This window comes from Hibiscus syriacus, unplaced genomic scaffold (assembly GCF_006381635.1).
Source record: "Hibiscus syriacus cultivar Baekdansim isolate YM2019G1 unplaced genomic scaffold, ASM638163v2 tig00110198_pilon, whole genome shotgun sequence".
NCBI classification, from domain to species: domain Eukaryota; kingdom Viridiplantae; phylum Streptophyta; class Magnoliopsida; order Malvales; family Malvaceae; genus Hibiscus; species Hibiscus syriacus.
In genome coordinates this window covers 1,291,642-1,310,399 of record NW_024062623.1, presented here as the reverse complement: position 1 = coordinate 1,310,399, position 18,758 = coordinate 1,291,642, and the positions used below count along the sequence as shown (strand labels likewise).

The 18,758-nt window shown below is 35.0% G+C and overlaps 3 protein-coding genes and 1 non-coding gene across 6 annotated transcripts; 2 read left to right on the top strand and 2 right to left on the bottom strand.

Annotated features, from left to right (window-relative positions):
* Window positions 1–159: 159 nt before the first annotated feature.
* LOC120218593 (restin homolog) lies at window positions 160–8,572 on the bottom strand. Of its 3 annotated transcripts, none has more exons than XM_039215527.1 (10): window positions 8,306–8,572; window positions 7,389–7,622; window positions 6,432–6,632; window positions 6,219–6,341; window positions 6,046–6,083; window positions 5,839–5,968; window positions 975–5,350; window positions 904–944; window positions 399–533; window positions 160–193 (listed from the first exon to the last, which is right to left on the bottom strand). In XM_039215527.1, exons 2-9 carry the CDS (start codon window positions 7,464–7,466, stop codon window positions 517–519), a joined length of 5,004 nt encoding a protein of 1,667 aa, XP_039071458.1. In that variant the 5' UTR covers window positions 7,467–7,622; window positions 8,306–8,572; the 3' UTR covers window positions 160–193; window positions 399–516. The 3 variants fall into 3 exon arrangements, with proteins under 3 accessions (XP_039071458.1, XP_039071459.1, XP_039071457.1); XM_039215528.1 differs by having other exon boundaries at window positions 904–1,891; window positions 1,979–5,350; XM_039215526.1 differs by having other exon boundaries at window positions 904–5,350.
* A 1,858-nt stretch (window positions 8,573–10,430) lies between these two features.
* On the top strand, window positions 10,431–11,120 carry LOC120218412. The gene has a single exon (XM_039215350.1). The coding sequence runs from the start codon at window positions 10,431–10,433 to the stop codon at window positions 11,118–11,120; it is 690 nt and encodes a 229-aa protein (XP_039071281.1).
* Window positions 11,121–12,168: 1,048 nt separating this feature from the next.
* LOC120218411 lies at window positions 12,169–16,740 on the top strand. The gene is made up of 5 exons (XM_039215349.1): window positions 12,169–12,394; window positions 13,343–13,782; window positions 13,873–14,094; window positions 16,189–16,282; window positions 16,604–16,740. The coding sequence occupies exons 1-5, from the start codon at window positions 12,169–12,171 to the stop codon at window positions 16,738–16,740; spliced, it is 1,119 nt and encodes a 372-aa protein (XP_039071280.1).
* An 858-nt stretch (window positions 16,741–17,598) lies between these two features.
* Window positions 17,599–17,670, bottom strand: TRNAW-CCA. The gene has a single exon. It is a non-coding gene; the product is annotated as a tRNA-Trp (tRNA).
* Window positions 17,671–18,758: the final 1,088 nt, after the last annotated feature.

The window sequence follows — 18,758 nt, the reverse complement described above, 5'->3', positions numbered from 1 at the left end:
TTCATTCACCTGTTTGAAGGCAAAATATTGAGAGCCTGGTGAAGAACTTTTATCAAAACTTTATGGGAGTTAGAGGTCCATATTGATTCACCTTCTGTAATTGCCCTAGTTCTCGTTCTAAACCTGGAAACTTGGGGTTGAGATGATGAGCACCTTTTGAAAGAGCCATATTCTCATTTTTCATCCTTTCCAGCTAGAAGTAGGAAAAAGGTCAGTATACTAATCACCATTATTGGGTATTATCCAAAAGAAATTTTGTGCCACAACAGTAATAAAGTTAACTGATTAAAGAAAATGACACAACATTCCCTCATGCTCAACAATCTAAGAAGAAACTAAAATCAATTTAGGGTCAGTTCTCGCTAAACATTACCTTGCAGGCCTAAAAATACACATACCTCACTGTTTAGGTGGTCCATGCTAGATCTTAAACTCTGAGCTTTAAATTGATCATTGATTGAAGCTAGATGTTTTGCATCACTATTCTGGTTGACAAATGCAACGCTTTGGACTCCATTAGCGACAACAATGACAAACAATTAAGCAAATCATCATTACTATTTTGATATGTAAATAGAAAGTCGCACACAGCTGAGGAAGGATAAAAGAAAGTAGATTAGCATTTCCTTGAGAAATCTTCAACCAAGATTCTTGCTAAACTAAAGGAACAGGATAAATTTGAAAAACTGTTTTTATGCGTCTATAGTCACACAGAGATAACGTTAAAGTAAAATATAATGCAATTGCCTTTCGGTATTTATTCGGACCAAATACATTTTCAGTTCTTACAAAGGAAATGAGAAAACTTGCAAATGCAATAAGTTGAGATTTCATATACTACATAAAATTTTAGTACTATAGTCCATTCAAAAACAGTTATTTTAAGCAAAACGCTAAAAGTTACCTGCTGAGGTTGCAAATTGGTGACCACACTTTCACAGTCATCTTTGTTAATGGGAAGTAAACACGGATGCCCTTCTTTGGAGTTCGCGGAGGTATCTAGGTCCAGATATCTAAGATCTACGTCCTTAGTTGGAGCATTATTGACAATCAGGTCATCACAAACACCATCTTTCAGTTTGTCATTTCTTTTCATCTGAACATTCGTAGTTGAAGTGGAGGACTCGAGCAATTCTTTGACAATGCTAAGTTCAATTGAGATTTTAGATTTTTCTTCATTGCATTCTTGCAAAGAAGCTTCAAGTTTCTGTTTTTCTTCCTTACAGCATTCAAGGCTTATCATTGAGCAATCCAATTCAGCCTTCATTAGGTCATAAGAACTCGTTTTTTCACGCTTCTCTGAAATCAATGATTGTAACTCGGTCTCCAATTCCAAGATCTTCGCTCCCAGCTCTTCATTTCTCTTTAAATAAGAAGCTTCAGTTTTCTTTCTGTTGTCAACTTCATCAATGGCATCTTGTAATTTCCACAGCATTTCCGCACTATGCTTTTTGGAGACGGCCAACTGGTGCTTTAGTTCTTGTAACCGTGTTTCATACTGTTCTTTGATAAATGCAATTCTTAAGGACTCTTGCATAGCAGTTGGTGGTGCTTCAGATTCCCTCTTCTCCCGAACCTGGGTGGACTCTGCTTCAGCCTTATCTTTGAGATCCTTCAAATGAATGGACAAGTTTTTGAACTCTTCAGTCTTCAAAATCTGTTCAGAAAGCCTTTGAGAAAGCTCATTACACTGTTTCTGCAGTAGCAGCACTTCACTACTACGCCCTTCCAGTAAGCTTATCTGAGTGCCCTGTTCATCCAATTTAGCATTAAGTACTAAGACATGAAGTTCCAGTCCTTCTTTCGATACCGTCAGATTATCAATCTCTTCTTGGGAACCAGCTAGTAGGTGCTTCAGCCTTTTGACTTCAAGAGCAAGCTGATTTTTATCCTGGCAATAATCAAACAAGGTTTTTTCAAGCTTACTTTTGTAGTCCTCAAGTTCAGCCAATACAGAACTATTTTTAGTGAGAAGTACCTTGTTTTCATCCATTGCAGCTTCTAACTCAGATTTTAGGGAGTCAAGATGTGCTGATAATCTGCCATTGTCTTCAATGTAATGTGCTTCACGAGCAAGACAACAATTGAGAGCGTCCTCAACATCATGGTGCTTTTCTCGAAGATCTACAAGAAGCTTTTTGTAAATGGAAACTTGACAAATAAGGCCAGTGGTCCAGGATTCGTACTGAGTTCTTAAGAAAATGAGGCTAACATCTGCAGCAATAGAAAGCTCATGCATTTCAGACAGCTCAGATTCCAGAAAAGTAATAGTTGAAGATTCTTCGTGAGCATTGTAGAGGCACTCCTCACACTGTTGCAAAAGACTGCAGACTCTAGTTTTCTCAGATTCTAGATCCGATAACATTTGCTTAAGATTGACCAGTTCAGATTTCTGCTGATGGAAGTGTAACAACTGATGGTACTTCTCATTCATTTGGGAAGTAAGATCCGTAACCATACTCTCTAATTTTTCTTTGGAGCTTCTTTCAGCTTGCAGCTCATCATGCAAAGAATGAAAACTTTCTTTCAAACCATTAATCTCTAAAGCAAGCTTGGATGACTCCTCAGATTTATCCTGTAAGCATTGCACCAACACTTTGTTTTCTTCCTTAAGTTCAGCAACAGTCAACTTACTACTTCCAAGTTCATCATTGACAGACTCTAACACCAAGATTTCTTCAGCAATCTCCTTGTTCTTAGAAGTAAGCTGTTGCAGCTCAGCTTCAAAATGGTCAAGATCAGATAAAAGATCTCTCTGCTGTTGTGCATACGTTTCTTCAACTTCAGAGCTAACCTTGAGCTTTTCCTCAACAACTTCAATTTGTGACTGAAGCTTTTGTGCCACTACATTAGATAAATCTATTTTCTCAACCATGGATTGTATACCATGATCAAACTTCTGCTTCATTAGCACTGCATCTGACTCTACCACACTTAAAGACATCTGAGCCTTATCCCGCTCGCCCTTCAGATTTTTATTTTCCTCTAAGAGATCAAGAATTTTTTCATGTGCAATACCATGGACTTCATCTAACCGCACCATGACAGAAGTCAAGTCCTTGGACTCAATATCCCTACCAACCAAGTCACATGAGAGGGACAGTTCATCAAAAATTTTGCCGTAAGATAACAATAAGTTCTGTAACCTGTTTTGCAGAAAGTCTACAGTATTCTGGAAATTTTTCTTCACAATAACCAATTCATCAAACTCAGTTTTGATCATTCTCAAGTCCTCCTGCAAAGAAGAGTTATTATTTCGAAGATTACCATTTTCCCAGGTTTGCTCCTTCAATAAATTAGCCAACTTTGTTTTCTCCAAGATACAGGAATCATATTTGCTTTTATAACTTTTGTACTCCATCACGAGGTACTCCAAGTCAGTTATCTTGTCAGAGAGAAGATGATTTTCACGGGTCAAATTTTCCATATTTGCTTCCAGAGTCTGTTTTTGCAAAACCATGTCATTATATTTGGCAATGCAAGTAGCCTTGTACTCATTAAGGGAATGAACATCATCCATAGCTGTTGCAAGCCTTTGCACTAACTCCTGGTACTCTGCTGAAAGTTCCAATTGCCATGTAACATCATTCATAGCAGTTGCTTCAAGCAAAGTTTCTTGTAGAGTATTTGAAAACAGATCCAAGTAGACATTTTGGTAAAGCATTTCACAGACTTCTTCTTCAACCTTCTGGTAAAGTCTTTCCTGTAATTGGAGGGATCTTTTCAAGTCCTCTAAAAGAATATCTCCACCCAATGGTTGTTTCTTTTCCCCTACATGCTGATTTTGATGCAAGGGCTTGATGGGTTGAAATTCTTCTGAATCCAATCCATGGCTCTGCACCATCTCCAAGCTTTCTAGGGAATCTGGTCGTGAAGAATCTACAAAAGCTTCCCTGATGAGATTCTCATTTGTCTCAAACACAGACATAACCTGGGAAGAAAGTAGCTCAAGATCCTTTTGCAACTGGCCCACTGCAACTGAATAATTAAGACGTGCCCTTTTGAGGGCTGCTTCTGCAATAATAGCCCTTCTTTCCAGTTCCCTAGTTAGAGATTCCAGATCTTGTTTTTCTTCTGAAAATCTCAAGATCTCCTCATTCATATCTTGGCGCATAGTCTCCATCTCAGCCTTACTGGACTGCACCTTATACGAACAAGTAGAATGTTCATTTCTGAGACTTTGCAATTCTTCAAGCATCTGTCCTTGGTTCTCCTCGAGCTCCTGAACAAGAGCTTCATAGTAGCAATCCATCTGCTCCATTTTCTTTACAAGGCTTGCCCGCTCAGCTTTTGATTCGTCCAACTCTCTTAGAAGTTCAAAGATTTTTCTTTTCATTGCATTAGCAGAACCCACAGAATCAGGTTCATGTGACATATGACCAGGCTCACTACCATGTGGAACCATGCCTAGCTCCGGTTGATAAAGATCTTCACCAAAACTAGTTTCAGGCAAAAAAAGATCACCATTTGTTAAACTCGTTGCTCCGGGACCCTTCTTCATATTGCATCGATCAGATGGTACTGATCTAGGAATAGATATTTCTTTTTGAGTTCTTTGTTTGAGATCTTGCAGAATGCCAAGCAATGCCTCCAAGTCTTCATGAAGGAACCTACGGTCTCTTTCATGGTAATTCAAACTTGTCTTGTTCTGAAGTTCCCTTATCTGAGCCTCCATAACTAAAATTCCCTTTGACCAGATATCCTCTAGGCTTTGGAATAAGAGGCTCTGGTCTTTTCTAATAAGTTCTTCGCCTGTCAATGGATGACATATTTTAGATCTTATCATCCACTCAAGGTCATCTTTCAACTTCGAACATTCCGATTTCAAAGCAGAAACCTCCTTCGCCAACGTTTGTCCCGAAGAAATCTCAGCAACAAGTTGCTCAGCAAACTTCTCTGTTTCATCACCTATTTGACTCGCTTGATTCTGTAACAAGCTTAGTTCTGTCTTAAGTTCCTGAATAGATGACTCTGCCGCTTCCAAGCATTCTCTGAGTCTGTTGTTCTCTTCATAAGCAACAGCTAAGTCGTTATCTGTGGAATGGTTTGAACTCCAGCCATGAACCAACCCGCTAGTCCCCTGTACCAATACTCGATGAACCGAGGAATCCCCTTTCTCTTGCTGAGGGCTGTGATGAAGTCCTGCCAAATCACCAGAGACTGAACGCTTCAAGCTGTCAATTTCATGAATACTGGACATACCATGCTTCTCTGCATATAAACTATCTGAAGTTTTTGAAGAGCCATCAAACCCAACAGCTGAATCTCTATAGTCTTCATTCAAGCCAATATCATCTTCAAGCAAAGGCGCTTCTTTAGATTTTTCTTTAAATCGAACCCTGGCATTGACCTATATACAAAATAAAGTGAGAAAATATTAGATAATTCAAAAAAATAATCATAAAAAAACTTGGAATAGCTAAATAGCCTATGATGTAGACCTTCACATAATCTAAGAAACAAAATTTTCACCCAAATAAAAAAACTAAACATGCGTGAAAATTTATTTAAAGATACATTAAAAGTACTTGTTGCATATTGGTATTGTAGCATGGGACTGCTCAAGGGATTTACAATATGAATTTCACTCATCTTCGCACTCATTTAAGCATCAAATCAATCATTAGCTCTGTGATTTCTATATTATTCTAAATAAAACCCAGGAGTATATGCAAAATGTTTTCTTCAGTGAATGATATCATAGACCTTAAGATCACTCATTGAAGAAACCATGATCAATTATCCTCTTCAGCAAAGAATTTGTATTTGATAGTAAATGTGTAAAGAGCTCAATGTAGAAGTACAACATAAAATCTAAGAGTCTTTAACTAACTGAACCTTATCCACATAATTGTTGACGATCTCCTCAGAAACTGGTGCTTTTCCAGAATAAGACTGATCGGGACTGTTTTGGTCCGGCCCCACTTGCAATCCCCTCTCTCTAAATTCTCGTTGCTGTTCAAACTCCCTGAGACCAAATGTAACTACATATAAGCAGTTTGAAATTAGATGCAAGCAAAGAGTTTACATGTTTTCAATAAATACCTGAAACCAGTTTTAGAGGTTAACAGTTGTACAGTGACCTGTCATTGAGTACAAATTAAATATTATTTAGACGTTAAACGATACAAATCTATAGTAGGAAAGAGTTTCAAAGACTTTCTAGAGGAAGATACATAATCTCCAAAGGATGTTTTAAGAAATTCAAAAGCCCTCACATGTAATATAGCTCCAGAATCAAAGCCAAGAAGAGGCAATAGAACAACAGAAGGCTTTGATGCATCAGCATAATCAGCAAGATTGATGGTAGCCTCACCAAGAAGGCTGGTTCTAGAGGAACCCTGCCAAATGAATCAGTTGAAAGATAGTTAAGGTTATACTAAGTGTGTGGTCAAAGTTTTGCAACTAAATTGTAAGAACTAGGATCTAACCATTGCCACAACAAGCTTATAGATTTTTTCATCGAATTGTTTAGTTTTGATGTCTTGGAGAAGCCTCGTAGTCTCATAAATTGGATCAGCCCATTTGCAAGTTCCATTTCTCACATTTGCTTTGGTTGTCTTTGTAGTTGTTTTTCCAGAATCAGCAGGAACGAAGGATATATACAGTTTATCCCATCCATTTTGTGGAATCTGAATATTTCAGAGAAATTATACGTAGCATGCAGTAATAGCAACAATCAAGATGAATGATGCAGCAAAATCTTTTTCCAGTGATGGGCAAGTAATCACATATTACACTACAATGTATATGGTCGGAAACTTAAGATTTATTTTAGCACAGATCAGAGGAAAAGATAGAAAAGATTCATTCAGATGAACTGAAGTCTAGTTGACTAAATTTAAACCAGCAGATTCTTCTCTCAGCATTATGGTTGATATAAATAATTAAGCACTGAAAAATTCCATGCAACACGAAGCTTATAAAGTTATAATTTGTCCAGATATATAAAATTTAAGATTAAGCACAGATCAGATAAATGTATGAAAAGGGTTCACTCAAATTATTCAAGTAGTTTATAAGATTTGAACTCTTGTGGACTAATGTCAAACCTTATAATTCTTTTCCTAATAGAATGGATGGTTAATATGAATCATCAAAGCAAAACAAAGGGCATTAACTTAAAGCATTGACATAATTTCCAATTAAATTCTAACTTTCATCATATGGATGGATATTACAATAACTAGCTTACTTTTTTTTCCTTCTGGTTACATGGATATTAGAATAACTTTCATCCGATTTGGTAAACATATGTTGCTATATGAATTCTAATATCCCGATTCTTCAGGTTTAATATGATCTTAAATCAAAGTAGATCAATGAGTGATTAGCTTTAAAAAAAATGCATGTGCTAAAAAAATTCATGAATACAAATTTTGACTTACATGCGTAGCATGGAATTGTAACCGGAATACAACTTTTTTTTTTGTCTTCTCAATCTTCCATTTCGTGCTCCTCGACATTATGAGCAAATTACTCAATCACCAATTGTATGACATAGCAGTCCCCCTCAATAAACTTCCTCTGCTTACAACAAACAATCCAACAAGGACACCATTTCCTCATAGATGAAACATGATCTAGTGCAGGTATAAAACATGCTTGAAATCCAAACCCTCCTGCAAGTATTTAGATCCCATGAGTAACATAATCATAACAGGAAAAAAAAGTTTTTCAAACCCCCACATGCACACAAGATCAGTACAGATCAAGGTTTATGTTTCGTTAACTAGGAATTCAGATTAAACGCAACTCCAAGTTAACAACTAAAAGAACCCACTACCATAAACTCTGTCATTTTCAATTATCTGGTCTAGTGAGTTTGGTTTCAGCATTACTTGAGAAACCAACACAAACAGATGATAGTGAAAAGAGATTATTTTGAACTAAACGCCAAATTTGAGACAAAGAAATCTTTCTAGAATACTCTGTGGGGAAAAAAAGATAAAAATGCCAAACCCCATAAATAAAATTCAAAATGCTGAATTGATAATTCTCGGATCCAATCTTTTTTTAATGTTAAATAAAAACATGAAGACCGTGAATACAAACCAAATAAGATAACTCAGCTAAACAAAGCTTAAAAAACACAATCTCTCTTCTTCTCCTAAAATACCCAGATTGTTCACCGGGAAAAAAAACAAAAAAACAAAACCAACCCAATTGAAGAAACGTCAATGAATGCCAATAAAAACAATAATCCATGTAAAAAAAGAATAGACACTTTAGCACATGTAACCATCCCAAGAAAAGGAAAATCAGATGCGTAGTGAAAACGATAAGGGGAAATGGAGGTAGGTACCCAATAGCGGATCTGCAGGTGCTTGAGCTGGAAGAAAGAGCACATAAGATTCAGTTTTTCTGACAACAGTGAATAAAGGGTAAAAAAACCCAGTAAGTTCCTAGAGAGACAAAGGAGAAAAACTGTTTTTATATCTATAATTGAACTGTTGGGTGGGTATCTTGTGAGTTGAAAACTTTTCCTGTTGGGTGAGTGAAGGAGAAAACCTCGAGATTTTGCTTTGATTTAGCCAAAAAAACAAAACAAAGTGAAAATTGGATTAAGAAGATAATGAAGTAAGGTGCAATGGAGGTTTGTTTGAAGGTAAAAGATCAGCTTTCAGAATTTCAAAGGATGTGATTTGATTAACATTTATGGAGTATAATAAAAGAGACATCCCGCCAAAAGCCTATTAAATGTGAATTATAGAAAGATTTGGAAGTGTTAAGTATTAGTACCTCCAACTATTATTTATGTTCCATTTTAATCATTCAATTATTATTTATTTTAAAATAATATTTAATGAAATGTTTTGGTTAATTTCAAAATCAATGATGATGTGGTATTATCTCATGGTGATATGTTGTCGGTATCATCTTTAATTTTTTAACGGTGAAAGCTAAAATGTAACATTAGATATGATTTTGAAAAAATTAATAATGATATAACTAAAACAAAACAAAAGTGATATTTGGGCTGCTAAATTTGTAGTTTACCCTTTATTTTACTGAAAAGCCTCATTTAATCCCTAAATTCGATTACTTGTCCACATTAATCTTGAGTTCTTTTTGCTTATCTTAATAAAAAAAATGTTTGATTTTTTAATATTATTATATTAATAAATTTATAATTAAATAATTTTATGTGTTATGTATGATTTAAAATTAATATATGTTTAAATTTTATTGCACTCAGGAAATAATATTTTATATAAAATATTTTTATAAATAATTATTTAATGTACGAACACTTAGATTAATAAATGATTTTTAAATAGATATATTAATTTTGTGATCGATTTGCACTCGTAATATTATCATTCCACGTCAATAATTCGACTTAGGAGTAGGACCAGCATGAGCTCCGGTTCAAGACCTTGTGTTTCATTTTCATAAAAATAATAAAAATAATGTGTTTGATAATAGATTTTATGTAAAAATAAGAGTTCAAAATATATTATTTGTTAACTTTAGGTGTATAAAGTTTTTTTTACTATAAGTGTCTAACGTTTTTTATGTTATACTTTTAGGCATGGTTATCAAACCGGACCGGACCGACCAGTTCAACTGGTTTAATCGTGAACCGGTGGCTTGTCCGGTCCGGTTACCTCACAAAACCGGACTGGCAATGAACCGGCTGAAAACTGGTCGAACTTGTTGAAAACCGGTTTGAACCGCCAGTTCATTTTTTTTCTTTTAAAAAAAATTAAACCAAACGACGTCGTTTGTTCAACGAGCCGAGTCAAATTCGAGTATTGCTGAGCTTGACTCGAACTCGAAAACTTTAAAAGCCATATCTGAAATTCTAACGCTCTCCAGGCGCACGTTAGTAGGACTAACGGAGCATGTGTCTCCTCATCGCGTCGCCGGTGATCTAGCCACCATCCTCAATTTCCTCTTTCTAATCTCCTCTGCTCATCATCTTCCCACCAACTATGGATTGGAGGAAGCTTTTCAGATGTCAAGAAGGTCAAAAGTTAACATATTTCCCCCCCCAAATCGTCCGATAATTCATCGATCGTCTGCCTGCCATCAGAGGTCTTCGAGGCTGGAATTGCTGACTGGAAATCCTCCTTAGTTGGTCAATTTCTCGGGCCCACACCTAATTTCTAAACTCTGCAGAGAATTATCGACAACCTATGGAATATTCAATCGAAAGGGGCACGAGTCCAGGTTATTCAAGCGGGTAATAATCTCTATGTATTTACCTTCAACTCTGATTCTGATAGAGACTGGGTCCTTGAACACGGACCATGGCATGTTCTTAACAACCCTTTAATTTTAAGGAAATGGGAACCTAATATGCATAGACTGGATTTTGATTTATCTTGTTTACCTATCTGGATTAACTTGTATAATGTTCCTCTGGAATTGTACACTCAAGATGGCCTTAGCTACATTACTATTCTCTAGGAACTCCAATTTCTATGGACACTATCATTGCTTCGAAGACTAAACTCCACTATGCTAAGGTTTGTGTAGAGATAGGAGCTAAAGAGGAAATACCTGAAACTGTTAAAGTGAAACTTACAAATGGTCAAACTACTCTAATCTACGTTGAGGTTCCCTGGTTTCCAAGTAGGTGTAGCAAATGTGTTTTATTTGGTCATTCTGAGAAAAATTGTCCTGCTAAACAATCTACTGCTCCTACCACTTCGAAAATTTGGCGAAAAAAGTCAGTCTCTACTACTAACACAGAAGTTAAGAATTCTGACAGTAAAGAAGATTTGCAGCACCAAAAACAGAATTCTTCTTCCTCCAAGGAACTTTCAAATCCTAAGATTAGTCATTCTGGAGAAGCTTCAGTTAATCAAACTGAGCAACTCTCCAAAGATGATTCTATAGTTCCTCCTAGTTCCCCTGTTGGAGAAGAAAATTCTCCTATTACCCAACTTTTACCTCAAACTGATGATTCTATCCAAGTAGTAAATTCTCCTAAGTCTCAATCTGCTGCTAATAAGGTTCAAGAACTTGTTTTTATGCCTAAAAGAGATAGAGGCTGGCCTATCAAGATCAAACCTAAAACATCTCTTAAAGGGTCAGCAAATCGATTAGAAATTCTTAGTGCAGTTGATGAAAGTTCACCAATTGTTGAGGTTCAAGTTAGAAAAAAGTAGACCTGCTGCCTCAGGAGTAACAAACCTTCTCAAGGAACTAAAAGTAAAAAAGAATGAACAAATGGTAAAAGTTAAAAACCCTTTTGAAAAAGGAGGAACCTCTAACTCTCCTTCTCAATGAATATTTGCTTTTGGAACATTAGAGGATTAAACAATCCTCAAAAGCAAATAAAAGTTCTCCAAAGAGCCAATCTTTACAAAGTTGATATTCTTTGCTTGATGGAAACCCGTATTAAGTCTGAAAATTCTGCCAACATTTTACACTCTAAATTTGGTAGCTGGAATGTCCTCACCAACTATAAATTTGCCTCTAATGGACGAATTTGGTTTCTCTGGAAAAAAGGAATTGATATCAGTTTTTGTAATTCTTCCGATCAAAGTATTTCTGTCAAATTCCATTTCAATTGCACCTCTTTGATCATCACTGCTATCTATGGCAGCAACAGTGTCATTACTAGAAGATCCCTCTGGCAGCATCTCAGAGATCTTAACTCTCAATTTAATGTTTTTCCTTGAATTCTAGGAGGAGACTTCAACTATTTTTCTTCACTATAAATAAAGCTCTGACTCCGATCTATTAGGACCTTATCTTTCCTCTGATATGAAAGACTTCATTGATGTGATTCAAGACCTTCTTCTCCAAGACCATCCTTTTTTTGGCCCTTCATTCACTTGGAGCAACAAGTAAAAAGATGTCTTCCTTGCAAGAAAACTTGATAGAGTTCTTATAAACCCTCATTGGGCCAATTCTTTCACTAAGTCATTTGTTGAATTTCTTGCCCCATGTCCTTCTGACCATTGCATGGCTATTGTGTGGTTAAACAAAGAAACTCATACAAACCGACCCAAACCATTCAAGTTCTTCAACTTTTGGTCCAACCACCCTTCTTTTCTTGATATAGTGAATTTATCATGGCAACAACCAGTTCAAGGTAATCCTATGCAGACTCTTTTTCTCAAACTAAAAAGACTTAAGCCTTGCTTACAAGCTTTGAACAAAAACTCATATAACAACTTATCTGCTAGAGTCAAACTCAAGAAAACAGAGATGGAACAATTACAAATCTCTACTCTTAAAGGATCCAGCCCTCTTGATAAGGAATTGTTTGTCCAAAATGAGCTGGCTGCTCTTGAGGAAGCTGAAAACATGTTTTTAAAACAAAAATCCAAAGTTAGGTGGCTTAAGGAGGGGGACAAGTGTACCAAGTACTTCCACTCTGTCATTGTAATAAAAAACAAAAAATATACCTTCAGGGTTCTTATAAATGCTCAGGGTAAAAGACTTGAATCCTTTGATGATATGTCTACTGATGTCCTTGATTTCTTCAAACAATAATTAGGTTCAGCTGATCTTAATGTAAAGCAAGTTGATCCTCACTATTTGAAAAGTCTGCTCCAATTCGAACTATCTCCTGATTTTTCTTTGGACTTAGTCAAACCTGTTACTAACGAAGAGATCAAAGAAGCATTATTTAGCCAAGGAAATGACAAAGCTCCAGGCCCGGATGGATTTACCCCTTTATTCTTCAAAAAATCTTGGTCGGTGGTAGGAGACGATGTAATCAAAGCGATCAGATTCTTCTTTGAAGAAACTTCTATTCTGTCTGCTTTTAATTCTACGATTATAGCTTTAATTCATAAGCTTCATAATCCTAGTTTTGTCAAGGACTACAGACCTATCTAATATTGCTCAGTGGTGTACAAAACCATCTCCAAAATCCTTGTTAAAAGACTGACAACATTGCTGCCCGATCTTATTACTCCAAACCAGTCTGCTTTTGTCCGAGGAAGATCGATAATTGATAATACTATTCTTGCTTAGGAATTAGTCAAAGGATATGGAATGAAGAAAATCTCTCCTAGGCGTGCTCTCAAAATTGACCTTCAAAAAGCTTTTGACTCTCTTCATTGAGACTTCATTTCTGTTACCCTCAAAGCCATTGGTCTCCCATGCATTTTCCTAAGGTGGATTGAGGCTTGTTTTAAAGAAGCCATATATTCAATTTCATTCAAAGGTAGCTTAGTTGGTTAGTTTAAAGGGTAGAGGGGGATCAGACAAGGTGACCCATTATCCCCTATTCTCTTTGTACTTGCTATGAATATTCTCTCCAAAATTCTTAATCTAACTGCTTCTAAAAGGATCTTTGGGTATCATCCTAAATGTAAAAAAATAGGTATGACCCATCTTTCTTTTGCTGATGACCTCTTATTTTTCTGCAAAGGAAATCTTGAGTCTATTGATGGTATCATTTCTGTTTTAAATCACTTCTATGAATTGTCTGGGCTCAAACTTAATGTAAGCAAGACTGAACTTTTTGCTGCTGGTATTTCACCTCGAAATCTTGAAGTTATTCACTGCATTTCTGGTTTCAAGCAAAGTCATCTACCTGTAAGGTACTTGGGAGTTCCCTTAATCACAAAGAAACTGTCTGATATTGACTGCCAACCTCTTCTGGACAAAATTAAGCTAAGATTATACCATTGGTCTAGTAAGATGCTTAGTTATGCTGGAAGACTGGAATTAATTAAAACAGTTATGTACAGTGTGGCTAATTATTGGTGTAGGCAATTCATACTCCCTCAATCTATAATCAATCGTATTAATCAGTTATGTTCACGTTTCCTTTGGAAAGGAAATGATCATGCAGCTAACGGGGCTAGGGTCAGTTGGTCAAATATGTGTTGTCCCAAATCAGAAGGTGGCTTAAGTCTAAAGAACATAAAAACCTAGAACATTGCTTGTATGTTACAGATTATACAAAAGATTCTGGCAGGAGAAGGCTCACTTTGGGTAGCTTGGTTAAACTATTATGTTCTCAAGAATTCTAACTTCATGGACATGTCTGCTAGTAATGCTCATAGCTGGAACATTAAGAAACTTCTGAAGCTTCGTTTTTATGCTCGTTCTGTTTTAAATGCTGGAACAAAAAATACCAAGGACATTTGGGAAGCTATCAGAGAAAGAAGAAGTAAGGTATATTGGCATAAAATTATTTGGTTTCTTTATCATATACCCAAATTTAGTATGATTGCTTGGATGGCCATCTTAGACAGATTGCTGGCCAACTAGAGACAGATTGTTAAAGATGGGAATTGTTACTAATAGTCAATGTGTGCTTTGTAATGAAGCTCTTGAATCTAGGAACCATATATTTGTTGATTGTAAATTTGCTAAGTCTATATGGAATTCCATCTTAAACCTCTCTCAATTGCATAAAATTCACATGCCTTTGGATTCTATGCTAGCATGTGCTTGTAATGACTGGAAGGGAAAATCCCTCATCTCCACCTTATTGAAAATTGCTTGGACCTCCTTTATTTATTCGATTTGGGAGGAGAAAAACAGAAGAATCTTTCAAAAAAGATCAAGAGAAGCTGATCAAATTATGTCTATTATCAAGGATATAATCCGAATTCAACTTAGAGGGGAAAAATTCAACTTGTGATAATTTTATACCTTTTAATATTGTAAACTTAAAAAAAGTGTTACATATATATTAATATTGCTTTGAATATTATGTAAAATTAAAAAAAAAATATTTTATATAAAATCTGGTTCAACCCGGTTGAACAAGTGAACCAGTACCTTCACCGGTTCAATGTCCGGTCCGGTTTTAAAAACATTGATTTTAGGTGTCTATCACATAACGAATGTTAAATTTTTTTAAGTGTCACATGTCATTGCTATATTTTTTGAATTTTTTATTTAAAAGAATAAAAAAAATAATCTCTGTGTGTGTCATTCCTCCCGTCCCCCTATTTTTTCTCCCTCATGTCCCCTGCAATCAACCTCTCGTCGCCATCATTGACGTCATCAATCGATCATTGCCACATATGTATGTGCTACCATCATCGATGTTTTCATTCTTTAAATAATAAAGGCTTAATACAAAAATAAGTGTTTAAAGTTTGTTTCGAAAAACGTTTTAGTACTATTTTTTGTTGTTGAAAATAGGTGCTAACATTTTCATTAGAGCACTTTTAGGTGTTTGAACCGTAACGATCATTAAATTTGACTGTTAAGTGACACGTGTCAATATTTTTTATTAAAAAATAACCCAACAGCCTGTGTCCCCCTCTCCCCTTTTTCTTTTCCCGCTTCCCCTTTCCCCTTTCCATGGTCGTTGGCCGGTCATTCGTGACCATCACCGTCACCTTCATCAGCACCGACGTCGACTTTCAATCAAATCCTTATTGACCTTTCATCGTAAAGTGTCACCGTTTGCCATAGAGAAACGTTCAAAGGTTCGTTGGATTTTAAGCCACTGTTATTGTTTTTCGTCGATTCAGGCTGATCCTGACATCCATAAGCCACATTGCCACCATCATTCAAACCACCATGCAATTTCGATCAACAAGTGTTCAGCGACGATTGTGGCCATAGATGACCGACGACGGTGGCCATAGATGACCGATGACAATTAGTAATGGGGATTGAAATCAGATATTTTAATTTTTTAGAGTTTTTTTTATAATTTCATTAAAAGTTTGGGTATTTTTTTTTGTTTTTTAAATAATGTTTTTATTATGAAAAGATTTAAAAAATTTAAAAATATAACGATATGCACCTAAAAATATAACTGAGAAAACATTAGGCACATATTTTTAGCAAAAATTTCTTTTGGCACCAAAACATTTTTTGAGAAATTGTTTAATCATCTATTTTTACTTATTTTTGTCTTAAGCCAAGAAGAAAACTCAAAACTCAAATTTAAATTTAAATTTAAATTATTTCAACTTCATATCAAAATAAATACCTATTATGAAAAGATTTAAAAAATTTAAAAATATAACGATATGCACCTAAAATATAACTGAGAAAACATTAGGCACATATTTTTAGCAAAAATTTCTTTTGGCACCAAAACATTTTTTGAGAAATTGTTAATCATCTATTTTTACTTATTTTTGTCTTAAGCCAAGAAGAAAACTCAAAACTCAAATTTAAATTTAAATTTAAATTATTTCAACTTCATATCAAAATAAATACCAAGAATTAATTTTGCTCATATTTTGAATACCCAAAAATTCTACCCACTATTGCGATAAATGCTCCATTGATTTGCAGGGAGTAAGAATGAAAACAAATTGCAGTCATGAACAATCCATTGATATGCAAGGGATGGAGGAAGGGGACGAAAGAGCGAGGGAGAAGACGGGAGGTTCAAAAATATTTTTCTATTTTTTAAATAAAATTTTTAGAAAAATATAACGGTAACACGTGTAAAAAAATGGTTGAATTTAATTGTCGTCACAATGTAAGTACTTAAAATTGTAACAAGAAAATGTTAGACACTTATTTTTAACGAAAAATATATAGGCACCTAAAGTTAACAAAGTGTATAGTTTACACATTTAATTTTTATTGAACCTCGTATATGTTTTTTTAAACTCGAGTCGATCTTCATTTTATTTTTTTGGAAAGAATTGTATCAAAACATCACAGCTCAGCCTTGCCGATAGGCATTGCTTTCCAATTGCAGGATCGATGAAACTTTGTTGGGAGGTTGTTAACGTTACGCAGTTCGTTCGTCCTGGTACCGATAGCTTTGCCAGTCTATCTGCTACCGTGTTGCTACTTCTAGAAATGTGGTTATTGAAACATGCAATTCCTTCCTAAGAATGCCTGTGATGTGGTCCAAGAGTGTGAAAGAAACTAGGTTGGAGCTTTGATACGTCTAGATTGCTTGTTTCGAGCTTTCAGGTCGAGTTCAACTTTGAACTTTTCGAATTGAGTTAAATTCAATTTTAAACTTTTTGAATCGAATCGAGCTTAATAATATCAAACTTGGCTCGTCTTGTTTACACTTTTATGTATGTGTGTGTGACAAATAACTAAAAAATAGGATCATGGTCCAATAACTTGGTCATGATGGATAGATAACACTCTACAATGCCTAGCAAAATAACAAAATCACTAACCATGCTCAAAAACACAGATGATGAGTTAACAACTTATTTCCTAGAAGTAAGATATTATATGGTTAACAAACACAGGTTTAGCACAATTTAATGAACGCAATAAACAATTTCAAGGGACTATTTATTCATTGACTGTGTCTTTGCTAGGGAGTTGTGGGACCTTCCTGGGACTGTAAGCTAGCGTGGGTCCTAAATCATCTTAAGAGAAAATCCCTACTTATTGTGGTTCTAAAAATTGCTTGGGGCAGTCACATTTATAGTGTTTAGGTGGAGGGTAATTGCAGGCATTGTAGAGATTATTAAACTAAATTAAAATTAAGACTAAATTATTGAATGTTTAAGTATTGAGGATAAAAAATGTAATTATACTACTTCTGTTAAACGTCATGTAAGCACTTCGGTTAAATGATAACGACGAGTGACTATATTGAAATCAATTAAATAGTTAAGTGGTCATATTGATAAAATTTTGAAAATAGTGATCGTATTGGCACCAATCCCATAGTTAGATGGTCATTTAAGTAATTTACCCTTTAAGAAAACAAAATTGCAAAACTGAACCTGACGTGAATCGAACACGCAACCTTCTGATCTGGAGTCAGACGCGCTACCATTGCGCCACAGATCCAACGTTGAAAATGCCTACTTATAAATATAAATAAACCTTAACTTTCTTTTCAAAGGTGTGAGCAACAAGTAAACCATAGCCTAGCCAATAAGGTCCACCACTAGGACCCAGATCAGAGCCTCCACCCCAAGGCCAACAAGAAGATATGAGAGAAGGGGTATGGAATATATATCCCCATAAAAATAGTTAGAATAAAGCAATATAAGATAAAATATGTATAAGTGTGGTTTGATTTTATTTATCTTCAGAATCATATTCTACTATGAATGTAGAGATCATGAATGATATAAATACATGATATCACATATATTCTAAAATATGGTATCTATACTAAAATTCGGAGTATCCCATAAAACTTTTTCAATATCTCTACAAAATCATGTTTTGAATAAAATATCCTTACAAAACTCATTTATACAACATAAATATAATTTTTAACAACGGAGATCATTTGGTTTTAATCAAAATTAGAATTAAATTATTACAAATGTAAATAACAAGTAGCAAGTGTTTTATTATATAAATTTATTTAATTGTCACCTTAGTAACTTCATTAATAGTTAATGGTTGATGATTCGATTAAAATCATATTAAAAATTAGGCAATCACATTTAGATGATTGACCAAATTATTCATCTTTATTCTTTTATATTTTCTTAGTTCATTATACAAGTCAAAATTATGTGATGTTATATAATTTTTAATTTGTAAAATGCCAATCGAGTTTGAAAATATATATTTTATGAATTATTCAGATTTCTCATAACATATAATATTAGTTAAGTCAAATCCAATATCCATTCCTGGAATTCTGAATGCTAAATGATAATTCCTTCAGTTTAAAAATCAATTAATAATCAAATATATATTATGGTTTGGGTCCAAGATTCAATAGCACTTGTGGCCTAATGGATAGGGCGTCTGACTTCTAATCAGTCGATTGTCGGTTTGAGTCCCACCAGGTGTGTAAACATTTTGGATAAATTTTTATTTTGGACCATCCTACATACTATGCTCACTAGGGGTGTATTCTTTCGGTTTGGTTGATTCGGTTTGATTTTTACTAAAAATTGAATTAAATCGAAATA